This window comes from Oppia nitens, unplaced genomic scaffold, assembly GCF_028296485.1.
Source record: "Oppia nitens isolate AA-2021 unplaced genomic scaffold, nextdenovo-longstitch-racon4-pilon3 scaffold3_pilon_pilon_pilon, whole genome shotgun sequence".
Taxonomy (NCBI): domain Eukaryota; kingdom Metazoa; phylum Arthropoda; class Arachnida; order Sarcoptiformes; family Oppiidae; genus Oppia; species Oppia nitens.
The window spans coordinates 1057474-1085000 of record NW_026533221.1 but is presented as its reverse complement, the minus strand read 5'-3'; the positions used below and the strand labels follow the sequence as shown (position 1 = coordinate 1085000).

General features: G+C 23.8%; 6 protein-coding genes across 6 annotated transcripts; 2 read left to right on the top strand and 4 right to left on the bottom strand.

Moving 5' to 3' along the window:
- The first annotated feature begins 1542 nt into the window (after positions 1 to 1542).
- LOC128957317 (transmembrane protease serine 11D-like) lies at positions 1543 to 3670 on the top strand. The gene is made up of 3 exons (XM_054303056.1): positions 1543 to 1742; positions 2606 to 3017; positions 3485 to 3670. The coding sequence occupies exons 1-3, from the start codon at positions 1543 to 1545 to the stop codon at positions 3668 to 3670; spliced, it is 798 nt and encodes a 265-aa protein (XP_054159031.1).
- Positions 3671 to 7590: 3920 nt separating this feature from the next.
- Positions 7591 to 9503, bottom strand: LOC128958002 (transcriptional regulatory protein AlgP-like). Its single transcript, XM_054303817.1, has 6 exons — positions 9098 to 9503; positions 8757 to 8987; positions 8530 to 8619; positions 8238 to 8384; positions 8011 to 8127; positions 7591 to 7901 (listed from the first exon to the last, which is right to left on the bottom strand). The coding sequence occupies exons 1-6, from the start codon at positions 9456 to 9458 to the stop codon at positions 7777 to 7779; spliced, it is 1071 nt and encodes a 356-aa protein (XP_054159792.1). The 5' UTR covers positions 9459 to 9503; the 3' UTR covers positions 7591 to 7776.
- Positions 9504 to 12568: 3065 nt separating this feature from the next.
- On the bottom strand, positions 12569 to 13804 carry LOC128958008 (uncharacterized). Its single transcript, XM_054303823.1, has 3 exons — positions 13308 to 13804; positions 12937 to 13242; positions 12569 to 12805 (listed from the first exon to the last, which is right to left on the bottom strand). Exons 1-3 carry the CDS (start codon positions 13699 to 13701, stop codon positions 12648 to 12650), a joined length of 858 nt encoding a protein of 285 aa, XP_054159798.1. The 5' UTR covers positions 13702 to 13804; the 3' UTR covers positions 12569 to 12647.
- A 1341-nt stretch (positions 13805 to 15145) lies between these two features.
- Positions 15146 to 17086, bottom strand: LOC128958012 (uncharacterized). Its single transcript, XM_054303827.1, has 6 exons — positions 16940 to 17086; positions 16781 to 16810; positions 16239 to 16277; positions 15960 to 16142; positions 15600 to 15632; positions 15146 to 15469 (listed from the first exon to the last, which is right to left on the bottom strand). Exons 1-6 carry the CDS (start codon positions 17031 to 17033, stop codon positions 15306 to 15308), a joined length of 543 nt encoding a protein of 180 aa, XP_054159802.1. The 5' UTR covers positions 17034 to 17086; the 3' UTR covers positions 15146 to 15305.
- A 1137-nt stretch (positions 17087 to 18223) lies between these two features.
- Positions 18224 to 20293, bottom strand: LOC128958009 (uncharacterized). The gene is made up of 7 exons (XM_054303824.1): positions 20149 to 20293; positions 19989 to 20021; positions 19482 to 19673; positions 19324 to 19356; positions 18992 to 19180; positions 18612 to 18644; positions 18224 to 18508 (listed from the first exon to the last, which is right to left on the bottom strand). Exons 1-7 carry the CDS (start codon positions 20237 to 20239, stop codon positions 18351 to 18353), a joined length of 729 nt encoding a protein of 242 aa, XP_054159799.1. The 5' UTR covers positions 20240 to 20293; the 3' UTR covers positions 18224 to 18350.
- Positions 20294 to 23009: 2716 nt separating this feature from the next.
- Positions 23010 to 24607, top strand: LOC128957315 (piggyBac transposable element-derived protein 4-like). The gene is made up of 3 exons (XM_054303054.1): positions 23010 to 23196; positions 23272 to 24009; positions 24408 to 24607. The coding sequence occupies exons 1-3, from the start codon at positions 23010 to 23012 to the stop codon at positions 24605 to 24607; spliced, it is 1125 nt and encodes a 374-aa protein (XP_054159029.1).
- The last annotated feature ends 2920 nt before the right edge of the window (positions 24608 to 27527 follow it).

Genomic DNA, 27527 nt, shown 5'->3' with positions numbered 1-27527 from the left:
ATTTATAATTTAACTATAATTCATAATATAATAATTACAAATAACTTACCGTTTGGTTTTCATTCTGATGACACCGATATTCACTCACTATTTTTTATACATAATATATCTTTATCTCCATATAAACCATAATTTTCCTTACATTTGAAGTTTGCAATTGAATAATACATATTAGTTTCAATATTGACAAAACCATTTAATAGCACATCAGGTGTTCCGCAGTTATTATTGTTTGATAACAATATTTGTATTTAACACATATTTATTTGAAAATTGTTTTTAAAAAAATATACTCAAATAATCTCCATAAATATAATAATCGTTTTGAATTTATTGATAAACATTTACATAATTTATGAAATTTTTTGTTAGTAAATGTAATTTTGAAAATTTATATTAATTTTTTAAACCAAATTTTAAGTGATAATATTGTAAATTCTAAAAACTAGTTCACTGTTATCTATACTTAACAATTGAATGCCTTTAACATAAAATTCTGTATTAAAATATATTTAAATTAAATTTTTTTTATGATTGGATTAAAATGTATCCAAACATATGTCGAGTAGTTGTCATTAAATAAATACTTAACATAACAATTGTTGGTTTGATTATTAATTATTGTTTTATCAACTAAATTGTTTGTCCAATTTATGGGTTTAGATTCAATTAGACATTGGGATACACTTGACGACAAATCTACGATACCTTCCTTACAATAACGGCTATTATTGCCTATCAATACTAACTGTGTATTACATAAATTGTGGACAACCGGTGCTAAAACTCAACTAATATTTCCATTTTAGGACAGTCTTGGTTTGACCACTCATTGGTAGTTTAGTGGATACAATTGGTGTCCATTGCTTGACCACCGATAATGACCAGTCATCAGATATCATGCAATTAATTTGTGTGTATATTTCAAATTAATTTATAGTCTTTATTATAATTGTATTTAAAATGTTTTTAAAAATTGCCACTAAATTGTATTTTATTGTTAATGTATTATTTAGGCATTAATTTTGTTTTTAATATTTATTATTGAATGTAATAGTAATTATTATATAAATAATATATTAGTAAAAATTATACTAAATTATTATTAAATATTTATTGATTTTATTTTAGATTTAGTAACAAATAATTTAATATTATATGCAATATATTATATATTAAATATCTATATTTACTGAATATTTGATATTTTACAATATCTATAATAATTGACAATTTTATATAAATGTGATAAACTGAAAATATCTAAATTAATGAAACAATATATTTAGAGTATATCAATATTACAAAAATTTATTGTAATTTAACAATCTGATTAAAGTTATATAATTATTTTATAAATTTATAATACTTTAAATAACTTAAGATAATATATCTTAAACCAATTTTACTGTTTATACTATTAATTATAATAATTATTTATATATATATATATATATATATATGAATTGTTTAGCAAATTCAGTCAATTGTATAAAACAATTAATGATTATATGGTATACATTATGTGCTATCATATCATCAATGGATAGTATAATATCACCGGAAGGGTGTGGTGTGGGCCGCGAGTCAGTGCTGATGAACGGCCAGTGTTTCCGCTGGTATGCAAACTATACACAACAACAGGACATACAGTTTGGACGATCGGCCAAACCGGGAGAAGTGCCGTTTGCTGTATATATTAGTGCGACAAACAAATTTTTGGGTGTTTCTTACGCTTACAGGTATTAATAGATAAATAAGAATAATAATAACATATTTTATTACAACAACTAAAAAAAAAATTCAAATATTAAAAAGTTTAAAAATAAATTATTACTTTTTTAAATGAATAATTTTATCAAAACAATAAAAATCATTTATACTGTATATATATATTATTTATTTAGTCACTGTTCGGGTTCAATATTAAATGATCGATGGATTATAACAGCAGCACATTGTATATATAAGTAAGTGATTAATTAACAAACAAACAATAAATTTAAATTATTATTATTATTATTAGTTAAATATAAAAATAGTAAGCATGGGTTGGCATGGGATCAAACCTAATCTACAATTTATATATATATATATATATATATATATATATATATATATATATATATGTATCGGTATATACCTGTATATACAAATAAGTTGTTTGCTAAAACAACAACAACAAGTTTTAAGTAAACTATTATAAGTAAAACAAATCAACAATAAAAAAAATCGTCTAAACATATTGTTGTTGTATATAATATATAATCTATTAATAGTACCGTAAAATCGTGTTTTATTTCACATATAGAATTCAAAAAAAAATCATTTTCATATAATAAAAAACTCGCATTTTTTACCACCTCTGCTAATAATTAAGCAATAAATTATTATACAAAGTAGAAAACTTTATTATTCATATTGAGAAAAATTATTTCCCATGATTTTGACATTTCCATATGGGAAATAAAACACAATTTAACGGTATAGTAGAATAAATGTATTTAGTATAATTTATTCAATATATAATAATTTAATAATAATAATAATAATAATAGTAATAAGTACATTGAATAAAAATTATTATTATTTAATTATTATTAAGTGGTGGCTACTATGATAAAACAGCTATTAAAATATATCCCGGTGCCCAATCACTGGATCAATTACCCGACAGTTATCTGGTTGACAGTTTGTATGTACATCCAGATTATATTAGAGTTGTCGAAAGTAAATCCGATTTGGCATTAATTAAATTGAAACAATCGATACCATTGGACATCAGTGGACAGGAAATCAGGATTTTGAATGCCATATGTTTGCCAATTAAAACTAAATATTTACCATTGAATGATATCAATCAGTTGGCACTGGTAGCCGGTTTCGGTGCGTACGGTAATCAATTGCACACTGTTAGCCGATTACAAGTTGGTTGGGTTTATTTGGTATACAATGATGATCCAGTTTGGTATTATATGATCAGATATCCCAGATTCAATGGTACAGTTATCTGTGAAGTAAGTTAGTTACACATACACATACACATACACATACACATACACATACACATACACATACACATACACATACACATACACATACACATACACATACACATACACATACACATACACATACACATACACATACACATACACATACACATACACATACACATACACATACACATACACATACACATACACATACACATACACATACACATACACATACACATACACATACACATACACATACACATACACATACACATACACATACACATACACATACACATACACATACACATACACATACACATACACATACACATACACATACACATACACATACACATACACATACACATACACATACACATACACATACACATACACATACACATACACATACACATACACATAAATACATACATTCTACTGCATTATCATTTGTTTAAATATTTATTAAAAACAATTTATAGGGTGATTCTGGTGGTCCACTGTACCAGTATGTTAACGGTAGGGCAGTGCTCATTGGTATAGCTCTAAGCAGTCAAAAATCTAATGATAACAACTGTATGAATCAAAATGATGACAAAAAAGATATGTTTTTTGTACGCATTGCACCCAAATTAGATTGGATTCAACAAGTAATCTCTGAAAATTAGCATTTAATGTTTGCATAAAATAATAATAATAATTAATAATAAAATTTAATTTATTTATTTAATAAAAAAATATTATATAACTTTTTATTTATTTAAAATTTAAAGTAATATGTGTTTTTTATATAAATTATTATTATTATTATTATTACAGTATATTTTATCTTATAATGTTAAATATACATTTATGTTTTTTATATAACTTATATTATACTAATTAACTATTACTGTATTATTGATATTATTATAAATATTGTATTTTTAAAGTTAAAAGTCCATTATTAGTAATTTATTTTAATAATAATATTAAAATATATTTTATATAATAATAACAAAAATACATTAAAGTAGTATCAAATATAATGTTAAAACTTAAGTACTGCACAAACAAAATAATAATCTGATACTTATTTTTAAGTCATAAAATACTGATATTAAAAATATATTTTTTTTATAAAAAAAATTGATTATAAATAAGACTATAAAAAGTGCATTTGATTTATAACAATAATGTTAAATCGAGTTTAATTTATTATCAATAAAATTATCAAGTAGATTTAACAATTATTTTTTTATAGATAAACTCATTAATAATTTAATTCAAAAAAATATTGTTAATATAAGTAATCAAAATTAATAATTAAACAAATTATACAACAAAAAAATAATATTTTAGATAATTTTATTTAATTAACGAAAATTTTGTTATTTTTAATATTAATTAATAAACATTTTTTTAAAAAATAATTATTTTGTTTTAGCAACTACAAAAAATTTTGTTAATTAAAAATAGTTATTATATTAAATCAATTTTATTCGAATATTTCAATTAAAAAAAAGTTTAGTTTTTAATTTTTTTAGATAAAATAGAAATAATTAATGGTAATGATTGCCAAAATGAGCATGATGTTTGCCAAACTAATTGTCGATGAACAAAATGCAATATGACCAGGTACAATTTTATGATCTTTACATTGATTATTATTTATAGCATCTATAGCTTGGTTGAGTGTAGTTATATATTGTTGATAATTATCACATTTCTATATATATATATAAAATATAATAGATTTTTAAAACAAAAATATAATAGATTTTTTTTAAACAAAAATATAATAGATTTTTAAAGCAAAAAATATAATAGATTTTTTTTAAACAAAAATATAATTCATAGTTTATGCCAACTAAAAAGTTTAATAGTTTAAATTTTAGCCAAGGTACTTTATATAACTTGTACTAATATTGTAGCTAACTGTAGTAACTAAGTTACCTTGGTTAGGCGTAAAGTTATAACTGTACATGATATTAAATTTAAAATTTAATTATTTTTAATTAGCATTATATGTATATATTTATATTTAATTAATTTGTAATATATATATATATATAATTTATATTTATATTTATAAAATATTTTAGGTTAAGGTTAGGGTGATGGGAGGGGGGGTTCAAGTTTCTAATATACTGTATATATACAAACTTTAATATTGTCCATGGTACAATCAAGCATAACTGTTTCAACACAACAATTATATTTAACAAAATCGTCCATGGTCCATTTTTTCTTGTCATCATCGGTTATCGGTTTCAATTTATTTTAGGACACAATCAACGACATCGTTATAAATCAGTAGACAGCATACATCACCCCCACAATCGTCATCAATAACGTCACCAATATTAGACATATAATTGTTTTTGAAAATTAATTTACTTGCTGATCTAAATGCTGATCCGTAATTGATCCATGTCAAATTGACAAATTGTTGGTTAGCAAGCTTATTATTGTTGTTATTATTATTATTGTTATCTAGTGCCATAGTAGTAACAATAGTAAATATTGTTAGAAACAATGGGACAAAATAATAAGTATACATAGTATACATACAAAAAATAATTTTTTGTTTGTTTGTTTTTTAATTTAATTAGATTATCATAAAATTATTTATATAATTAAATTTTTTTTCTATAGCTAAACATTAGTCTACTATTTATAGGAATTTAGAAACAAAGAAAAACTTTATTTATTTTTTTGTTTGTTTAGTAACGGAAAACAATTTTTATTGGTTTAACAAAAAAAATATTATTTTTATCTACATTTCGATATATATTATATATATAAATTTATTTCTCGTTATTTAGTTAACAATTTTAATATAGTTAATGAATATTTATCACTCTAACACTTAATAACTTTATTATGTAATTATCTTAATTTTTGGGACAGTCTGAAAAAACCAATTTTTGGTTTTTTTTGAAAAAAGTCTGAAAAAAACCAAAAAAAAATTTTTTTTGAAAGTCTGAAAAAAACCAAAAATTGGTTTTTTTCATTTATATATATAATTTTAATCAAATATTTGATATTTAATAATTAAATTAATAATTAAAATATATTTATTAATTATATATTTGTTATCTAAGATAACTTGGGTTTATATTGACCACTTTTGACAACTTGACCACTGGTCAGTTATGATAAAAATTATTTAAAAATGATTATAAAGCATTTATATTATATAATTATAAGATTTTATCATTAAATTTAATTATATTGACCACTTGACCACTGGTCAATATTTATTAAAAGTAGTCTAAATTATTAATATTATTTAATAATTATAATATCTTGATAAAAACTATTTTCTGTTAATATTGACTAAACTTGACCAGTGGTCAAGTGATCAATATAACTAAATTTAATGATAAAATCAATAATTATATAATATAAATGCTTTATAATTATTTTTAAATAATTTTTATCATAACTGACCAGTGGTCAAGTGGTCAAAAGTGGTCAATATAAGCCCAAGTTATCTTAGATAAAAAATATATAATTATTAATTTAATTATTAAATATAAAATATTTGATTAAAATTATATATATAAATGAAAAAAACCAATTTTTGGTTTTTTTTGAAAAAAAAACTTGGTTTTTTCAGACTGTCCCTTAATTTTTTTATATTTTAACAAAAATGTTTTAGATAAAGAAAAATTTATTATTAATTTTGCTTAAATAAACAATGTTTTTACTGTATATACTTTATTAAAAATAATATAATTTAAATAAATTATTTATAATTAAAGCATAAGTATAATTTTATAATTAAAATTAAAATAATATTAAAATTTTAACAAATTTATATTAACTTTTTTTTGTCTAAATATCATAATATATTATAATAGATAACATTTAAATAATATATGTTTTAATAACAATATTTGCTATAATTTTCTAATCGTTGACATTTATATCTATTTTATAATTGGATTTATTATTTATAGTAATATAAATTATCACCAAAAAAAATGTGATATAATCATTGTATTAAATTGTTATGATATATTAATCAAATAAGTAAATATTATAATTTATATTAGCATTAAAGTATAAAAACATGTATATTATATTAAATTCGTATATATATACTAAAAAAATAAATTAAAGTAAAAATTAAAATATAATTTTCTTAATAAATATGCTATGAGTCATAGCCTATGACACTTTGCAATATACAATTTTTAATAATTAATAATTAAATATTATTTAAAAAATTATTATATAAATATAAGCTATAATATATTTTATAAATTATTTTATAATATAAAAATATTTAATTTTATAATTTTTAAAAAATTTATTTTTGCAATAAAATAGTTTGAAAAATATGTTTATTTATACATATAATTGTTTTATTAGTTTGCATAAGTATATTTTAATGTATATATAATACAATTTAATCATATTTTTAAAATGTAAAATTTGCTAATTAACTATAATAATATTATTTTTTTAAATGCTAAACTCGTAAAACATATTTATAATTATATATTTAGTAAAGATTTACTTAATAATATTGATTATTAAAATTAAAACTATTGTAAATAATAAAATTAAGCAAATATTTAGTCATAATTTAATGCTATAGTAAAATTGAAACTTTTTATTTAGTTATTTCATATAAAAAAAATTTTGAACAAATCATTGATTATTAAAAAAAAATTTTAAGTTTTTTTTTGTTGAAATTTTAGTAAGCGTTGGGAAATTTAGTTATTTTTTAGTAAAAAAAACTTATTGAAGTTTATTTATGCTGCACCACCACTACCACCTCCTACTCCTCCTGCGCCGCCTCCTCTTCAACGGCAGGTTTAGGTTTTTTCGGGGCTTTTTTAACAGTCTTAGGTTTTTTAGCTATTGGTTTAGGTTTAGGTTTAGGTGTTTCCTCATCTGTAGCTTCTGTTTTCAGAAAATATGTTAATAAATTAATTTTTAGATAAATATATATATATATATAGTATATATATATATATGATATATCTATAATAGTGGGTTAGGTTAGGCAAACCTTGGGCAACATCATCGGCCGTTTCCTCGACGACTGGTTTAGCAATTTTTTTACCCGATTTTGGTTTTTTAACTATTGGTTTAGGTTTTGGTTTAGCTGTTTCCTCATCGGTAGCTTCTGTTTACAAAATATATGTTAAAAAAATTAATTATTAGATTTAATATATATATATATATATATAGTATATTTATATATATATCTATAATAGTTAGGATTAGTTAGCAAACCTTGGTTTTCAACATTTTCCTCGTCGACGACTGGTTTAGCAATTTTTTTACCCTTTTTACCCGATTTTACGGGTTTTTTATTAACTATTGGTTTAGGTTTTGGTTGAGTTTCCTCATCGGTTGTTGTGGCCTCTTGTTCAGCTGTTTCTAGTTTTATAAAAAAAAATAAATAAAATTATTTTATATTTTATAAAAATAAAATTAATTAATTAAAAAAACTAAATATATATATTTATATTTGCAAATAAATTATTATTATAAGTATATATATATATATATATTGGTAGCAAACCTGGAGCAACTTCTTGGGCTTCTTCATCCACCACTTGTTTAGCAATTTTTTTACCATTTTTTACTTTTTCACCCCCAGTAGCGGTAATACCTTGTTTTTTGCAAAAACAACAACAACAACAACAACAAAAATAATGAATTATACAACTGTATACAAGTGTGATAGTTGGGATCGGGGGGCAGGGCAGGGGAGGGAAGGGGAGGTATTAGTTATGATTGGTAACATACCTGACACCACTTTACTGGGTAATTCCATAGCCATACCCACGCCATCTTTGACCATACCAACTGTGTCTTTGGCCATACCTACGCCCATATCTACGCCCTGCTTGACCACACCAGTTCCAATTTTCATAAATTTTTTCGGTACTTCCAGGCCCTGTTTGACCACTTCCATACCCGTACCGACTCCATGTTCAATCATATTGCCAGCTAAGTCGGTAGCCGCACCGATACCATCTATATATATATATTAGTTTAATAATAATAATTATTATTAATTAATTAATTTTGTTTGTTTGTTTGTTTGTTTGTTTGTTTTTATATAATATATAAAGGACTATACAAACTTTTGACAAAATCCATTGGCACTTTGGCTACCGAACCTATAACTTTGCTGCCCATATTCATGCCAGCTTTGGTCAGTCCGCCAAACACACCGGTTCCCGCTTCGATAACGTTGCCCAGTGTATCTAAACCACTTCCAAAAGTATCGCCAACCAATTTCATCGAACCTGTAAGTAAATTACCAAACAAAGCAACCGGATTGGCATTAGATTGTCGTTGTTGTCGATAGTGTGGCCGATAGTCCTGATCATTGACTGCCTGTTCCCGGTCCGACTGGTTGATACCGCCAACGATACCATTGACAACGCTAGTGGTGGTGGTGGCAATTGTTGCCAATAGTAATGTGATAATTAAAAATTTCATAGTTTTTTTTTGTTTGATGATAATTGATTTGATTTTATTTTTTTAAAATAATAATAATAATAATAGTAATAATTATTGTATTATATTATTATTATTTCAATTAACATCTATATTAAATGTGTGATTTGTTTGCCGTATTTATACCCTAATCGATGGACTAAACTATACTACACTACAAGTGTTTTTTTAAAATAAAATTTTTTGTTTTTTGCTTTTATGTTTTAACAATTAATTTTGTTTGATTTACTATTACTAAAATTTTTTTATATTAATTTTTTAGATAAAAATATTATATACATAACTCATTATTTTTAATGTGTTTTTATTTGCGTAATAATATTATAATATATTATAATATATATATATATATATAAAACTAATGACATATTTTTTTAGATAAACTAATATACAGTATATTATAAGTACTATATGTAAAAATCATCTGGATAATGACATTTAAAAAAATTAATTAAATATAATTAATTAATTTTTTTTAAACATTATAATTATTATATAGTAGTTATCAATAAACAATATGTAAATTTAAACATATTATGTTAATTTTTAATAATTTGTTTGATTTCCTTTATAGTTATTGTAATAGATATTAAAATTATTATATTTAAATATCTATATACTGTATATTAATAATATTATTAATTATTTCATAAATATTCAAAATTTGATAAAAAGTTTTTAAAAAATATTTATAGCATTTATAATCATACAATATTTACAATCAATTAATTATTAAAATTGACATAATAATTGTAGGTAGTACATTGAGTAATAAATATTTTTTTTCTTTTAAATTTAAGCATAGTACTTTATATAATGACTATTATGATTATTGACATGTGTATTTTAAAATATTAATAATTTTTTTAAAAAAAAAACATTTTAAGTTTACTATTATTTAACTTAAATTATATATATATATTTAAAGCAATATTACAGTAAATTATAAAAGCTAAAATATAATAATTATCAATTATAATTTAATAAAATTTTTTATAATATTTAAAATTTAATATACAAATATAATTTTAAATATAATTTTCATAAAATCTAATTAATTATTAAAATTTTTTAAAATTAAATTTATAAGTTATTACAATAAAACTTCCTATAAATAATTAATAAATTAAATATGTTTTCTATTTTATATAACTTTAATTTTAATACAAAATTTTTATTAGTAATTAATTTAAAATACAATATTGTATTTTTTTGAGTAATAAATTATTAATTTTAATATTTATAAGTACAATAAAATAGTAATAATTTTAATTCAAAACATATGATTTATTTATTAATTTTATTTTATTTTTTAAATATTTTCATTGGTAACTAATAATAACACTAATAATAGTAAGAAAAAACAAAATATATTATTAAAATTAATTAAATATTTAGTTAGTTTTGAATAAAACTTTATTTAGAAATTAATTAAATTAAATATATATTTAATTTTTTTTAGTAACCATTGTTTCCATTGTTTTGTGTCTATTATTTGTCAACAGCTTTTCGACCAACAGTTGGTCTGTATTTTTGTCTATCACTGTCTTCATCGACAGCTTTGCGACCAATTGATTGTCGATCTTTAACATACTTTTGCTGAACTTCTTCGTTGTCTTCATCAACAAATCGCCGGTTTTCTTGTTCATCACTGTCTTCATCGACAGGTTTGCGACCAATTGATTGTCGATGTTTAGCATACTTTTGCTGAACTTCTTCGTTGTCTTCGTCATCAATATTTTGTTTGAGACGTTTACCATTGACAACGATTGCGGTGACAATTGTTGCCAATAGTAATGAGATAATTAAAAATTTCATAGTTTTTTTTAAAAAAAATGATAATACAGTATTAATAATAACTATTGATTTTATTTTTTAATAATAATATTATTATTAAAAAAATTTCAATTGATAACTAAATGTGTGATTTGTTTGCCGTATTTATACCCCTAATCGATGACTAAGCTATACTAAACTACAAGTGTTTTATTAAAACAAAATTTTTGTTTTGTTTGTTTTTTTTTTGATAATTAATTTTGTTTGATTTACTATTACTAATATTTTTTTTTAAATAAGTATTATAATAGACAAAATAAAATATTGTACATAAATCATAATAATAACTATTTGTATTATTGTATGTGTTTTATATTTGTGTAATAATATTATAATTATATTTTTTTTTGATATATAAAAACCTAATCACATATTGTTTTAAATAAAAACTAATATATTATATTGTAGTATACTATATGTAAAAATCATCTGGATAATGTCATTATTTTTTTTAATAATTAATTACTTTTTATTTAAATATATGTATATATATATATTAGTTATTTTTTCAATAAACAATATGTGTTATCTTAAAATATAATTATAATAATGGTTAAAAATTAATTTTATCTTTTCAAAACTTATCTAGTGTATATTTAGAATTTTACTATTATTTAAATTTTTGTTTTATTTTTATTTGTAGTATTTTATTACATAAATATTAAAAATTTATTATAATATTTTAGATTATTTTAGATTAATATTTATTCATATCCTTAAATATATATATTTTTTAAAACTATTATACTGTACTTAAAATCAATTAATTATTAACATTAACATATTTTATAGTATAGTAAGTAAAAAATATATAATAATTTATAAATGACAATTTTTATTATTGACATTTAAATTTTATATATATTAATATATATATATTTAAAAGTTTTATAACAAGTGTTTTTTTAATTATTTTTTAAAAAATTATTAATTTACAATATTTTTAAAAACATTTTAGTACACTTAATTAATATTTTATTATCTTAAATACATTATATGATATACATTTAAAGCGATTAAAGTAAATTTTTAGAAACTAAAATATAATAATTATCAATATAAATTTAATATACAATACTAATTAAAAAAAATTTAATAATGTTTTTTAAAAATATATAATTTATTAAATTATTTTGTAAATTTAAAATATATTACAATAAAATCTTATGTCAAAGCTATATATACACTATTTTAAAAAAATAATATAAATTTGAATTTAAAAAAAAATATTAATAACACAAATAATTTGTTTTTCAATGATTTTTTTTTAAATTTTTTATTTACTTAGAAATTTACAGTAAAAAATCGTTTTTATAGGAAATATTTTTTTTGCAATCAATTTTCCTGCTCCTCATTGTCCTGGTTTTGTTGAGGACGGGACTGTCGTCTCTGGCCATTGCCTCTCCCTCTCTGTTGTTGTCGTCTATTACCGCCAGCACCGGCACCACCACCTAATACACCATTTACTAGACCAGTGGCGCTATCCATTACACCTGTATATACAATATATATATATATAAGCAATTAGTATGTAAATTAGTATTAGGGGCTAAACATAATGGAAGTGTGTGATGGTTGGGACCGGGGGCGGAGGGGGTGGGTTAAGGTATGATTGTTAACAAACCTGAGACCACTTGTGTTGGTAAATTCATACCCTGTTTGGCCATACCCATGCCCTGTTTGGCCATACCTAAGCCCATACCAACGCCCTGTTTGGCCACACCCATTCCCATATTGATAGCTTTTTTCGGTACTTCCATGCCCTGTTTGGCCATACCCATGCCCATATCCATGCCCTGTTTGGCCATACCCATTCCCATATTCATGAATTTTTTCGGTACTTCCATGCCTTGTTTGGCCATACCCATACCCATACCGACTCCCTGTTCAACAACATTGCCCACTAGATCGGTAGCCGCACCCATACCATCTATATGGTTAGTGAATAATAAATACTGTATTAATATAATAGATTTTTTTTAGGACTATACAAACGTTTGGCCAAATCCATTGGCAATTTGGTGGCCGCACCCATAGCTTTGCTGCCCATATTCATGCCAGCTTTGGCCAGTCCGCTAACCATACCGGTTCCCTGTTCCATAACATTGCCCACTGTATTCAAACCACCCTCTAGAAAATTGCCAAACATTTTCATCGGACCTGTAAGTAAATTACCAAAAAAATCAAACGGATTTCCATTAGGTTGTTGTTGTTGTTGTTGTTGGTGTTGTCGGTGTTGTCGACGGTTTGGCCGATAGTCCTGATCCTGATCTTCCTGTTCCCGGTCCGACTCGTAGTCATCATTACGATGATTACCGACACGTTTACCATTGACAACGATAGCGGTGGCAATTGTTGCCAATAGTAATGTGATAATTAAAAATTTCATAGTTTTTTTTGATGATGATAATAATAATAACTATTGTTTTATATTTTACTATTACTAAAAAAAATTTCAATTGATATCTATATCTAAATGTGTGATTTGTTTGCTGTATTTATATCCCAATCGATGACTAAACTATACTACACTACAAGTGTTTTTTTTAAATAATAATTTTTGTTTTTTTTTTGTTTTTTTTATCTGATAATTAATTTTGTTTGATTTACTATTTGCTAATAATTTTTTGTATATGTATTGTACAAAAATATTTTTTAATTTGCGTAATAATTTTATTTTATTTATTTTTTATATATATAAAAAACTAATGACATATTGTTTTGTAGATAAACTAATATATATATATTATAAGTACTATATATAAAAATCATCTGGATAATGACATTTTTAAAATTAATTAATTTTTAAAAATAACATAATAACTATTAATACAGTATATACTGTAGTATTTATCAATAAACAATATGTAAATTTAAACATATTATGTTAATATTGTTTATATTTGTATAATAATTACTATATAATAGTTTATATATTCATATATATACAGTATATTGAATATATATATACAGTATATATATATATATATATATACATAAATTATATTGTATACTTTTTTTTAATTATAAAATATATAATATTTTTTTAAAGTATATACTATACTTAAAATCAATTAATTATTAATATTAACATATTGTGTACAATGTTTAGTGAGTAAAAAATATATAATAATTTTGAAATAACAAGTGTTTTTTATTATTTTTTAAAATTAATAATTTGCACTGTTTTACAAACATTTAAACTTTATTTAATTAATATTTAACTTATTTATTATATATTTAATGCAATTACAAAATTTAAGATAATTATAAATTATTTTTTTATATATATAAATTATAAATTTTAATAATTTTATACTTTATTTTTTAAATCTTTAATTATTGTATAATTTTCTTTACTATTTAAAAAAATTATATGTAAACAATTATTAAACTAAAATGTGTTTTAAATTTTATATAATGTTAGTTAAAATGTAATTTGTAATTAATCATTTAAAGTGCAATATATACACATGATATATGTATAGTATATATAGTATATATAGATTATTAATAAATTATTGATATAAATATGTAAATAAAAATGCTAGTATAGCTAAACCTATTAAATTTATAATAAAATAATCTTATATAAATAATAATTGTTTTAATTAATTTAATGCTAATTATTATTGAATCTTAATTATTATTTTTTTATAAATTTGTTTAAAAAATTAAAATTTATTACTTATTGTTTTAAATTGATTAAATAAATGTCCATATAAAAATATACAACAATTTAAAACTAGATAATATTTTTTTTTAAAAATAATAAAGTTGATATATTTGATATGTTTTAAAATGCTAATTTATTTTTTTTCGAATGCTAATAATTATAATATTTTATTTATTCAGTTAATTATTATTAATTAAAAAAATACAATCAATCAGTTAAAAAAAAGTTTGATTAGATTTTAGCCGTAAAAAAAGTAGAACTATTTATTCAACTTTTAAATTTTAAACTGTCTGTCTGTCTATCTGTCTGTCCTATTGTTAATTATTGTCAACATTTTCATCTTCGACTTCTTCTTGTTGTTTTTGTTGTTGTTGTCGTTGTTTTTGTTTGCGATTTCTGTTTCTGTAACCACCGTTTCCTTGTCGTCTACCATTACTACCGGTAATACCATCTACTAGACCAGTTGCTTGGTTGGCCATACCTAATAATTAAATATTAATTGTTAATTATTAATTAGCATTATAAGCATTATAAATTTATTTTACTAATAAAAAACTATGCAATTAATACCAAAAACAAACAAATAAAAATATAAAATATAAAATACATACCAAATCCCTTATCCATCATCTGTTTACCCATACCTACGTATATATATACATTACAATATAGCAATATACAACATATAGCATATATATATACATATTATATATATTATTGTTTTATTGTATAAACTAATTATACTGGTATATAATTATAATTTTTTTAAAAATCAAAATATATCATCACTTTTTTGCCCATTACTATATATAAATAAATATAAATATATATATATTTATATATAAATTTAGTATTTAATTATTATCATTTATTTATAATTAAAAAATCTATACTATCCTATCTATACTAAATAACTATCAAATTTTTTTTATTAAATTTAAAAATATATAATACTATAAAAAAATACATACCCAACCCTTTGTTGGCTAATCCTGTAGCCATATTCAATCCCTGACCTACGGCATTCATACCAGTATCAGCTACCTGGCCAACCATATCCAGTCCCTGGCCAAGCATACCTGTTCCCATATTAGCTATTGATTTTATTAGATCCACAAATCTTTTTTTACGTCGTTCATCCAAATCATCGTCAGCTATAAAAATAATATATATATTAATATATATTTGATGGACAAATATATTATAGTAATATTATTATTATTATCATAATAATCATTATATGTTTTTACCTTGTGGTTCACTGTTTTTATCCGAATCATCATGGTCAGCTTTAAAAAAAATAATATATATATATATATACATATTTGATAGATAAATATTTTAGTATTATAGTATCATCATATTATAAAATTAATATATATATGTTAAAATGTAATTTAAGCTATTTTTTATTATAAATAAATAAATAAAATCAAACAATAAAAGGGGGAATGGTATTAAATAGTAGTGGGAAAGTAGTGTACAGTACTGTATGGGATGGGATGGGATGGGATGGGATGGGATGGGATGGGATGGGATGGGATGGGATGGGATGGGATGGGATGGGATGGGATGGGATGGGATGGGATGGGATGGGATGGGATGGGATGGGATGGGATGGGATGGGATGGGATGGGATGGGATGGGATGGGATGGGATGGGATGGGATGGGATGGGATGGGATGGGATGGGATGGGATGGGATGGGATGGGATGGGATGGGATGGGATGGGATGGGATGGGATGGGATGGGATGGGATGGGATGGGATGGGATGGTTAGGTTATGACTTACTTGTTGTATCCTCCGCTGGTACATAAGTAACTAGAAAATAAAATTAAATATTATTATTAAAAAATGTATCATTTATTTTTTTAATTGACCCCCCCGCTGATCAACATCCATATGCACCCACCAACCCCTCCCCCTCCTCCTCCTCCTCATTGACTATACCTTCATCTGACTTTTCATCATATGCTGCTGTCTGTGCATCACAAACGATAGCAATGGTTACCACCAGTAGTGCCAAAGTTAGTATAATTTTCATATTTAATTCAATAATAATTGTATTATAATTCAAAACTATTACTTTAATAACTATTGATTGATACACAAAAAACAATATCTCTATTTATACCATTGAAATACACACACATACACACACACATACACACACATACACACACATACACACAAATACACACACACATACACACACATACACACACTTACACACACACATACACACACATTATACAAGTGTTTGAATAGTCTAAAATAATCTATTAAAATTTTGTTATAGTAATTAATTAATTGTCATATATTTTTTTGTGTGGGATTTTAAAATTTATATTTTTTAGTTTTTTTTTAATTTGGATATTATTTTTAAAAAAAAGATTAACTAATAGCCAATACATGTTGCTATAGAATAACTCTAATAATAATAATAAAATATGTTAAGTCACCTGGATATTTATATTTATTTAAATTAATGATTTTTTCAATTTTACATTTAAAATTTACAATCTAAAAAAATATAACATTAATCAATTAAAAAAAATGTGTGCTATCTTAAACTTATAGTTTTTTTAATAAATTATATATATATATATAGTTATAATATTTAGTATTATTAATAAAAAAGATAAGATAATTAATTAAAATGTGTTTTAAATTTTATATAACGTTATAGCAATGTAATTTGTAATTAATCATTTAAAATGCAATATATATATATAATATACAGTATATATATATTATTATTAATAAATTATTGTTAGCTAAACCTATTAAATTTATAATAAAAATAATCTTTTATAAATAATAATTGTTTTTTAAAAAAAATATTATATTTAATTTTATGATTATTAAAATTAAATCTTAAATAATTATTTTAGAAATTTAGTTAAAAATTGAAATTTATAACTTATTGCATTAAATTTATTAAATATACGTTTATTAAGTTAATAAAGTTGATATAATTGATAGTATTAATAGGTTTTTATATAATAAAATATTAAAACCTTTTTTTAACTTTAATAAACTTTTTTATAAACTTAACTAATATTTATATTTTATAATTATAACTTTTTTTTTGCAAAAAAAATATTAAAATATGTATAATAAATACTGTATAATATGAAATATACTGTATATATCTATGTACATATTAAATATTGTATATATTTAATAAATTAAATGTTTTTAAATGCTAATAATTATAATATTTTATTTATTCAGTTAATTATTATTAATTTTACAATCAGTTAAAAAAAAAGTTTGATTAGATTTTAGCCGTAAAAAAAGTAGAACTATTTATTCAACTTTTAAATTTAAACTGTCTGTCTATTTGTCTGTCCTATTGTTAATTATTATCAACATTTTCATCATCGACTTCTTCTTGTTGTTTTTGTTGTCGTTGTTTTTGTTTGCGATTTTTGTTTCTGTAACCACCGTTTCCTTGTCGTCTACCATTACTACCGGTAATACCATCTACTAGACCAGTTGCTTGGTTGGCCATACCTAATAATTAAATATATTAATTAGCATTATAAGCATTAGTAAATTTGTTTTACTAATAATAAAAAAAACTATGCATTTAATACCAAAAATCTAAAATACATACCAAATCCCTTATCCATCATCTGTTTACCCATACCTACGTATATATATATATATACATTACAATATAGCAATATACAACATATAGCATATATATACATATTATATATATATTATTGTTTTATTGTATAAACTAATTATACTGGTATATAATTATAATTTTTTTATAAATCAAAATATATTATCACTTTTTTGCCCATTCCTATATATATACATATATTTATATATAAATTTAGCATTTTATTATTATCATTTATTTATAATAAAAAAAAATCTAACTATCCTATCTATACTAAATAACTATCAATATTTTTTTTTATAATTTAAAAAATACTATATAATATATAATATATAATACTACAAAAATACTACAAAAATACATACCCAACCCTTTGCTGGCTAATCCTGTTGCCATATTCAATCCCTGGCCTACGGTATTCATACCAGTATCAGCTACCTTACCCATCATATCCAGTCCCTGGCCAAGCATACCTGTTCCCATATTAGCCATTGATTTTATTAGATCCACAAATCTTTTTTTACGTAGTTGTTCATCCAAATCATCATGGTCAGCTTTAAAAATAATATATATTTTAGTATTATTATTATCATAATAATGATTATATGTTATATATATATATATTTTTAAAATTTATTTTATATTGTATATATATAACTATAAATTTTTAACTACAAAATAATATACCAATACATACCCATTGGCTGTTTCACCATTTTTGTGCCAATTTCTTAATATATATATATATATATAATTAAATATATAAAATTTTATTATTATATAATTATATAATTTATAAATTAATAAATTTTATTTATTATACAAACAATAAAATAAAACAAACAAAATACATACCCACTCCCTGATTCACCAATTTTTCAGTCATACCCATTCCCTGGTCTACGGCATTCATACCAGTTTCAGCTAACTTACCAAACATGTCTAGTCCCTGGCCAAACATACCTGTTCCCGCATCAGCTACTTGTTTGAATACATTGCTCAAAAATCGTTTTTTACGTAGTTGTTCATCCAAATCATCATGGTCAGCTATAAAAAAAATAAGATAGATAAATATATTAGTATTATTATCATAATAATAATAATAATCATTATATGTATAAAAATAAGTATAGTATATATATATTAATATATTTTTTTTAAAAAACATATTAATTAATTGGAAATAAATAAAATCAAACATATTAGTATATGTATAAAATTAGTATATACTGTATATATATATTTTTTTTAAATAAAAAAAATACAATTTAAGTTATATGTTTATTAATTATAAATAAATAAAATCAAACATATAAGGGGAACGGTATTAAATGGTAATGGGATGGTTAGGTAATGACTTACTTGATGTTTCTTGATCCACCGATGATTCAATTGCTAGAAAATAAAATAAACATATTTATTATTATCAATAAATGTTATATCATTGTTGTTGTTGACCCCCTCTCAACCACATCCATCTCCACCCACACCCACCCCTCCTAATCCTCATCATTGACTATACCTTCAGCTGACTCATCATACGCTGCTGTCTGTGCATTGCATACGACAGCAATGGTTACCACCAGTAATGCCAAAGTTAGTATGATTTTCATATTTAATTCAATAATAATAATTATTATTATATTATTCAAACAATTTTTCTACTTTGATATCTATTGATTGATACAACAAAAAACATGATCTCTATTTATACCATTCAAATACACACACACTTACACACACTTACACACACTTATACACACACATACATACATACATTATACAAGTGTTTGTATTGTCTAAAAATAATTGATTAAAATTTTATGAAAATAATTAATTAATTGTCATATATTTTGTGTGTGTGTGTATGTGTGTCTGTATGTGTGTGTGTGTGTGTGTGTGTGTGTGTGTGTGTATGTGTGTGTATGTGTGTGTGTGTGTGTATGTGATTTTAAAATTAATATTTTTTAGTTTTTTAATTTTGATATTTAAAAAAATAAACTAATACAATACATGTTTCTATAGAATAACTCTAATAATAATAATAATAAATATGTTTTAGTTAAATGTTAAATCACCTGGATATTCATATTTATTTAAATTAATGATTTTTTCTATCTTACACTTTTTAAAATTTACTATCTAAAAAATATAATATTAATCAATATACAGTATAAAAATGTGTGCTATCTTAAACTTAGTTTTGTTAATAAATTATATATATATATATATTATACATATAGTTTAACAAAAAAAAATAAGTTAATTAATTGATTATTTTATTTTTTAAAAAAGTATTTTTATATCATTAAAATTATTAATTTATAATAATCAATTTATTTATATTTTATTTAAAGTTTTTTTTTAATTATTATATTAATACAAGTGTTATTTTTTAATAAATAATTAGTTATTTAACGCGCTAACAACAATATGTGCCGTCGGCACAAAACAATGTATACCTTTGAATCCTAAAGTGTGCCGACGGCACAAAACTAAATAGCCAATCATATGACAGAATTATAATTTAAATTAAATTAACTATTAAACAGTATTATTTACTGTACGTACTTTATGGTTACTGCATAATGCATTGCATTATAGTAAAAACAATAATAATTGTATTCTATTATAAAAACTTTTTTTGTATTACATTTTTGTATAAAATGTTGTAAAAGTTTTGTTATTAATTTAGTATTAATCAATTAATTATTGATTTAGAAAAACATTTGTTGCTATTTTGCTTTAAATATATATTGTGTTTGTGTTAAGACAAGTGTCACACAAGTGTCACAAATGTTAAGATTATATAACCATTAATGAGCTCTCATTTGAGCAAAAATCCAGAAACTTATCAAAACAGAAGTAAAGCCGACCTCAAGACCAACACTCATACCAATAGCCGACGTAAGAGTTCGGCCTACTCGGTGTCCACTAACGACTTCATCACATCGCACCACATCAAAGATTGTGATCAAATCGGACGCTCCGACTGATAGTGAAGATATTATTACATTTCCGCCGACATTCAAACTATTGTTTTTCATTGGATACGAGTCATTGTCTCAATTAAAACCCGAGTTTATCATCAATTTAGGTCTCGTTTTTGAGAAACATCTTAAGACAAAAGCCGAGTTTGTTGCTCGAGAACAGCTAAAACTGATTGATTGTGTCAAAGGATTGGACTCAAAGGTGTCATATCTGTCTAATCAATTCATTGTTGAGCGACAAAAACGACTCATAGCGGTGTCTGAAAACATCAAAATTGACTGATATTTCCTTATTGATTGAGAAGATTAACAAAGATTTAAACATTTGTGTGAAACGTTATTCATCACATTCATAATGTCAAGTCCATCTACCGGACCACTGAACAATGGCCAGACATTAATAGGTTCTGTTCCGACACGAAGAGAGAGCAATAATAACTTTGCGGGTCTGTCATCATTGGACCAGAATGTAGATCAGCCAACAGGACCAGTGACACCACCGCTGCCGCAACAGTCACAACAGTCTCCCAATTCATTATCTGGATTTTCATCGCGACTCATATCAAATCGTAACCGAATACCTGATCTCATAGACATTACCGGTGGCGGCACTTTCACCAACAATACGAGTCTACTAGGAATGAGTAATATAAATTCAATGCATACTTTTGGTGTGGTTGGAGGTTCAGTTGGTGGTCCGCCCGCACCTTCATTAGACATGACTGAGTTTCCTACACTTGGAGGAAGCAATTCCAACAGTGTATGGATTTTGTAATTATTTATAAGTGATTTTGTGTTAATTGTATGTTTATTTTGCAATAACTTATAGCTTATAACCCAAAACTCATCTTCTCGACAACCATATGTAGGGATGGTTAAGAACAATGTGACCAACAATTCAACATCAAATGAATTTAATATACAGAGTGAAGATTTCCCATCGTTGACCGATTTGAATCCTATAAATGACGAATTAGGGCTACTGTTTGATGACGATAGCGATGATGGCTTTAATGTCGAGTTCACACAAACAAATCATAGTGACACTGATGATAGTGATGATGAAAACGAAATGAACAACGAAAACCAAACAAATCAGTGGATATTTGACACACAAGAAGAGAACAATTGGATGCCAGATTTTGACAAATCTTGTGGACCAACAATTGTCATACCGACTGATCCAACACTTATATTTGATAGATTTTTTGATGATAATTTTTTGACAATTATTGTGAATTTAACAAACAAACGCAACCCTAATATTGACTTAAATGTGACTGAATTAAGACATTTCATAGGTATTCAAATTCTTATTAGCCTAAAGCATATACCACGTGAACGTGATCACTGGTCTTCGGGATTCTATTCATCTGATCTCATAAAAAAAACTATGAGTCGAGATCGATATTTTGCTATTAAACGAGGTCTCCATTTTTGTGACGAAGAAACTGGTGACAAATCCGATGAAATTTACAAAGTTCGAATGCTTTTAACGCATATAACACAAGTTAGTCAACATTTGTATGTACCAAAAAAGGAGTTATCCGTTGACGAATCGTTGGTAGCATTTAAAGGCCGTTGGAAACACATACAGTATATACCATCAAAAGCTCACAAATTTGGGATAAAATTTTTCGTATTATGTGAATCAGAATCCGGATACATGTTAAACCTATTGTGTCATTGTGGTGATGAGTCTACTTCGTCAACAAAAGATATTGTTTTGAAGTTACTTGAATGTATGGGTGAAATGTCTGGTCATGATATATATACAGACAATTATTACACAAGTATTGAATTGGCCGAAGAATTGATTTACCGCGGGATGAGTTTAACGGGAACATTAAGAAAAAACCGAAGAGGATTACCACTTAATTTTAAAAAATTTGCCCTTAAATTGTCACGCAAACAACCTGGACCTTTCTACATGAGAAAGGATAAGATTTGTTGTATGGCATGGTATGACAACAAGCAAGTTCTGGCTTTGTCTACACATTTAACCAAAGGGGAAGTCAATATACAGCGTCGATCAAGAAAAAGTGATACTGGTTTTGTAACAATAAATTCACCAAATATTATCGAGAGTTACAAAAAATTTATGGGTGGCATTGACAGATATGATCAACGATTGAGTTATCATTCATATCCTCACAGAGTATTGTATTGGCCACAAGTCATCTGGCATTTGGTTGTCAGCGTTAGCCTCAATAACTCTTTTATTGTATATAAAGACAAGACATCAAAACCAATAAGTTCAAGTGATTTCAAGTATCTAACGGCCCGACGGTTATTGCAAGTAAGCGAGAAATCGATTTCATTACATGCATGTTGTTCTTCGGCGTTAACAAAAATTGACACAAAACCTCTTAAACGTGATTGCGTCATGTGTCGTAAGAAACATATTAGAACACAAACTACATATTGGTGTGGAAATTGCAAAAATTCATTATGCAAAGAAGCTATGTCGATGGATAGAACATGTTTTCAATTACATGTTAATTATCAAAATAGGTATTATAAATATATTTTTAATAAAATTATTAAGATAATTTATAATTTTTTAATTTCATTAGTTTATATTAAATAACTTTTGGGAATCGCGGCCGCCCATTGTTTGGCCAGAGCATATCTTTTTAGTCGATTGTCGTGTTTACTAAACTCAACTCAATTAAACTTCACATTAATGTCAATTACCCACCGATACTATATATTTTTGAAAATGATATCAAAGTTTATAATACGTCGTTACCAAACAAACGAAACAAATATTCATAACAAACACTTAAAGAAAAGTTAGACAACTTTGTTGGTATTCATACGGACGAGACATCCAATGCCATCAATTGGATTCGTGACAATCAATTGTACGGATTGTCAGCACTCGAATTAACCACTTTGGCCAACAGTACAGACAAAAACTATTACGGAGAAGAATGGGTTTCCAGATATACGGCTCAATTGATTCTAAAAACAACAGTTTGTTTCTGAAGAAAGTGATGGCAAACATTTGTACCGAAAGCCGACTCAAACAGACCTGGTATTCAATTGCCGACGAAACTTATGCGGTTTATAAACTCAAAGTCAAACACAAACAATAACTCAGAAAATGAATTGATTGAAACATTTGATTTTATTTTTGATCAAATTTGGAACTCATTGATTTGACTCAATTCATCAAACATTACGACAGCACTGATCACAATCTCTTTAACAGCAAAGTTCATGTGGCCAGAGATGACTTGACCGTCGAGTTTCATTACTGCCGCAAATTCATGACAATCTCGGGTAACCAGCGGTGGCAACAATAAGAAGTTTTTTACAAACATTCGCTACAACTTCGAGTTCGATTATTCGTCTTTTGAGTCGATAGTGATGTCCACTGAACTCAATTCAATTAAACTATACATTAATGTCAATCACCCGCCGATACTATATATGGTTGAAAATGATAGCAAAGTTTACAACAACACGTTTTTGTCACCAAACAAACGAAACAATTGGATCCGTATTATTGTGTCTATAATATCAAAAAATTGACTCAAATTCCTATATATTTCGCACACATTAGTGAACACATTTTAACTTATACTAAAGTCGTTTTATAGTCAATTCAGAGCCCGATTATACTTTGAGTCTTAAGATAACTTAAAAACATTGATTTTTTAATTATTTTTAATTTTAAAATGAAAATAAATTTTTTTGAAAATAAATGCCATAAAAAACGTCTAAATATATTTAATTTACCGTTAATTATTAGTAAAATTTGCTTTAATTTGATTGGTTAATTAATAAAACACTAGCGCGGGCTTTAATAATTTAGTAACATAAGGTAAAAATAGATATATTTGTTAGGATCAAGAGCGTTAAATGTGTTTTTTATTTTAAATTATATAACGTGTTATAGGCGTTACTTTTTTAAAATATGAAAATATATTAATAAATTAAAATTTTACAATTATGTTAGAACAATACAATATTAATTAATTGATTATTTTATTTTCATTGATATTATAGATTTATTAATTATTACATTTTAAAACTAAATTTAATATTGTTAAAAAAAAATATTTTATAATATCATATAAAATATAGATATAAATATACAGATATATAAATATAATTTTTTTTAAATAATTCTTAATTTGAAATTATTAACTATAAATATATAATAAATTTGTAAATTTTTTAAAATCAAAAATAATAAAATAGTAATAAAAATTAACTAAATTAACTGTTATGTAATTAAAATATATTTTGTTTATATAATAATAAATTTAAACTAATATTTATAAAATACTAATAGACTTATTTATTATTTTTTGAAGGTATTTTTCATATAGTTTTCATACAAAACATAATAAATGATCTAGTTGAAAAAAATAAAATAAAATATTTTAAAACAGTCTAAAGTTTTTTTTGAATGATAAATAATAATAATAGATATTTTTTTTTAAAAAAAATAAGTTTTTAATTATACCATAAATATGATGCCAATAACAAACAATATGATAATATTGTCGCTATAAGGTATAGCTTATAAACCAGACAACCATCCAAACAGTTTTGATACCATAGTGTCAATAATAATAATAATAGGTTTTGACATAAGGCGTCGTTCACATATTACGTTCGCACTTTTTAAGAAATCTAGACCACACCCTCCCCTATGTTCGCAATTGTTCGCATGTAGTCATTTAAAAAAAATTACGTTCGCATGTCCCTAACCGCTACCCCCCCCCACCACAAGAAATAAAATATTATCTAAATGCGAACGTTTTTAAAGACTATACCCCTCCCCTCCCCCTCGTTCGCAAAAGTTCGCTTTGGCCAACCCCCCTACCCCTCCACTCAAGTGCGAACGTAATATGTGAACCACGCCTAACATAAATGTATAATAAATACGATGGTATAAATAGTTTTGTCTATTGATATGGGAATAATTTATAGGAATATAGCAAATTGTGAACAAATAAGCCATTATTATCTTAAAAAAATATATGATCAAAACGTTTAATATTTGTTAACTGTATGTTTATAATCGATAAAAACATTATTTAACCAATTAATTGAAAATACTATAAATATATAATAGATGGGGAATTGTGTAAAAAATAGGGATAATATTAGCAAACGTGAAGCCAGTATAAAAAAACGCCAAACATAACCAATAAACAGTGTCTATAATAGCAAAAAAATTAATTAATTTGTAAATAATAATTAATATATTTAAAATATATAATTAATAAATTATTATTATATAATTAGTATTTATTATGCAGTAGTATCTATTATAAAAATTTTCCTTAAATATTAAACAAATTTTAAATATACACTATAGAATTTATATATGTAATTTATTTTAGTTGTATATATTATTATTATTATTATTATTATTAAATTTAAATGTAATTTTTTTTAAAAGAAAAAATCTATTTTTATCTACAGTATTTCTAAAAAAAAACCATAAAAAATTAATGTAATAAATTTATACAAAAAATAAATAAAATAAAAATAATTTTTCAAACCGTATATTTCTTAATAAATTTAGATCGTATTAACAAAACAATTAATATAAATTGGACAATGATTTGATGCCAACGTCCAGGAAATTGATGCCAAAGATATAACCGATGAAATTATTTGAAAAAATTAATTATTTAACTGTTATTCAGTAATCATTGTCAATAAATATTTATATCATATTTTTGTTTATTAACATTAAATTATTATATTATTTTGATTATTATTAATTTTATATCCATTGTATAGTAATAGTAGAGACACTGTTTATGACACCTGTGGTCACCGCTCAGCTCTAAACTCGATAACTAGGGTTGACCTGTAAATTATTACATACTGTCCTATTAGATCCCGAAACCATAATAAGCTGGTACTATATATGTCGACC

Bases quoted from the DNA above. Each gene is read 5' to 3' on its own strand.
- LOC128957317 (XM_054303056.1), top strand. From the start codon at position 1,543: ATGGATAGTATAATATCACCGGAAGGGTGTGGTGTGGGCCGCGAGTCA. The intron at 1,743-2,605 runs GTATTAATAGAT...ATTATTATTAAG, and splicing joins GGTGTTTCTTACGCTTACAG to TGGTGGCTACTATGATAAAA. The intron at 3,018-3,484 runs GTAAGTTAGTTA...AACAATTTATAG, and splicing joins ATGGTACAGTTATCTGTGAA to GGTGATTCTGGTGGTCCACT.
- LOC128958002 (XM_054303817.1), bottom strand. From the start codon at position 9,458: ATGAAATTTTTAATTATCACATTACTATTGGCAACAATTGCCACCACC. The intron at 8,128-8,237 runs GTTTGCTAACTA...TTTTGTAAACAG, and splicing joins GGAAAATGTTGAAAACCAAG to AAGCTACCGATGAGGAAACA. The intron at 7,902-8,010 runs GTTTGCCTAACC...TTCTGAAAACAG, and splicing joins GGCCGATGATGTTGCCCAAG to AAGCTACAGATGAGGAAACA.
- LOC128958008 (XM_054303823.1), bottom strand. From the start codon at position 13,701: ATGAAATTTTTAATTATCACATTACTATTGGCAACAATTGCCACCGCT. The intron at 13,243-13,307 runs GTTTGTATAGTC...CTAACCATATAG, and splicing joins GCCAATGGATTTGGCCAAAC to ATGGTATGGGTGCGGCTACC. The intron at 12,806-12,936 runs GTTTGTTAACAA...TTGTATATACAG, and splicing joins ACCAACACAAGTGGTCTCAG to GTGTAATGGATAGCGCCACT.
- LOC128958012 (XM_054303827.1), bottom strand. From the start codon at position 17,033: ATGAAAATTATACTAACTTTGGCACTACTGGTGGTAACCATTGCTATC. The intron at 16,811-16,939 runs GTATAGTCAATG...TTTATTTTCTAG, and splicing joins TGATGAAAAGTCAGATGAAG to TTACTTATGTACCAGCGGAG. The intron at 15,633-15,959 runs GTATGTATTTTT...ATATATACGTAG, and splicing joins ATTAGCCAACAAAGGGTTGG to GTATGGGTAAACAGATGATG.
- LOC128958009 (XM_054303824.1), bottom strand. From the start codon at position 20,239: ATGAAAATCATACTAACTTTGGCATTACTGGTGGTAACCATTGCTGTC. The intron at 19,181-19,323 runs GTATGTATTGGT...TTATTTTTAAAG, and splicing joins AATGGTGAAACAGCCAATGG to CTGACCATGATGATTTGGAT. The intron at 18,645-18,991 runs GTATGTATTTTT...ATATATACGTAG, and splicing joins ATTAGCCAGCAAAGGGTTGG to GTATGGGTAAACAGATGATG.
- LOC128957315 (XM_054303054.1), top strand. From the start codon at position 23,010: ATGAGTCGAGATCGATATTTTGCTATTAAACGAGGTCTCCATTTTTGT. The intron at 23,197-23,271 runs GTTGGAAACACA...TATGTGAATCAG, and splicing joins GTTGGTAGCATTTAAAGGCC to AATCCGGATACATGTTAAAC. The intron at 24,010-24,407 runs GTAAGAAACATA...AAACACTTAAAG, and splicing joins ACGTGATTGCGTCATGTGTC to AAAAGTTAGACAACTTTGTT.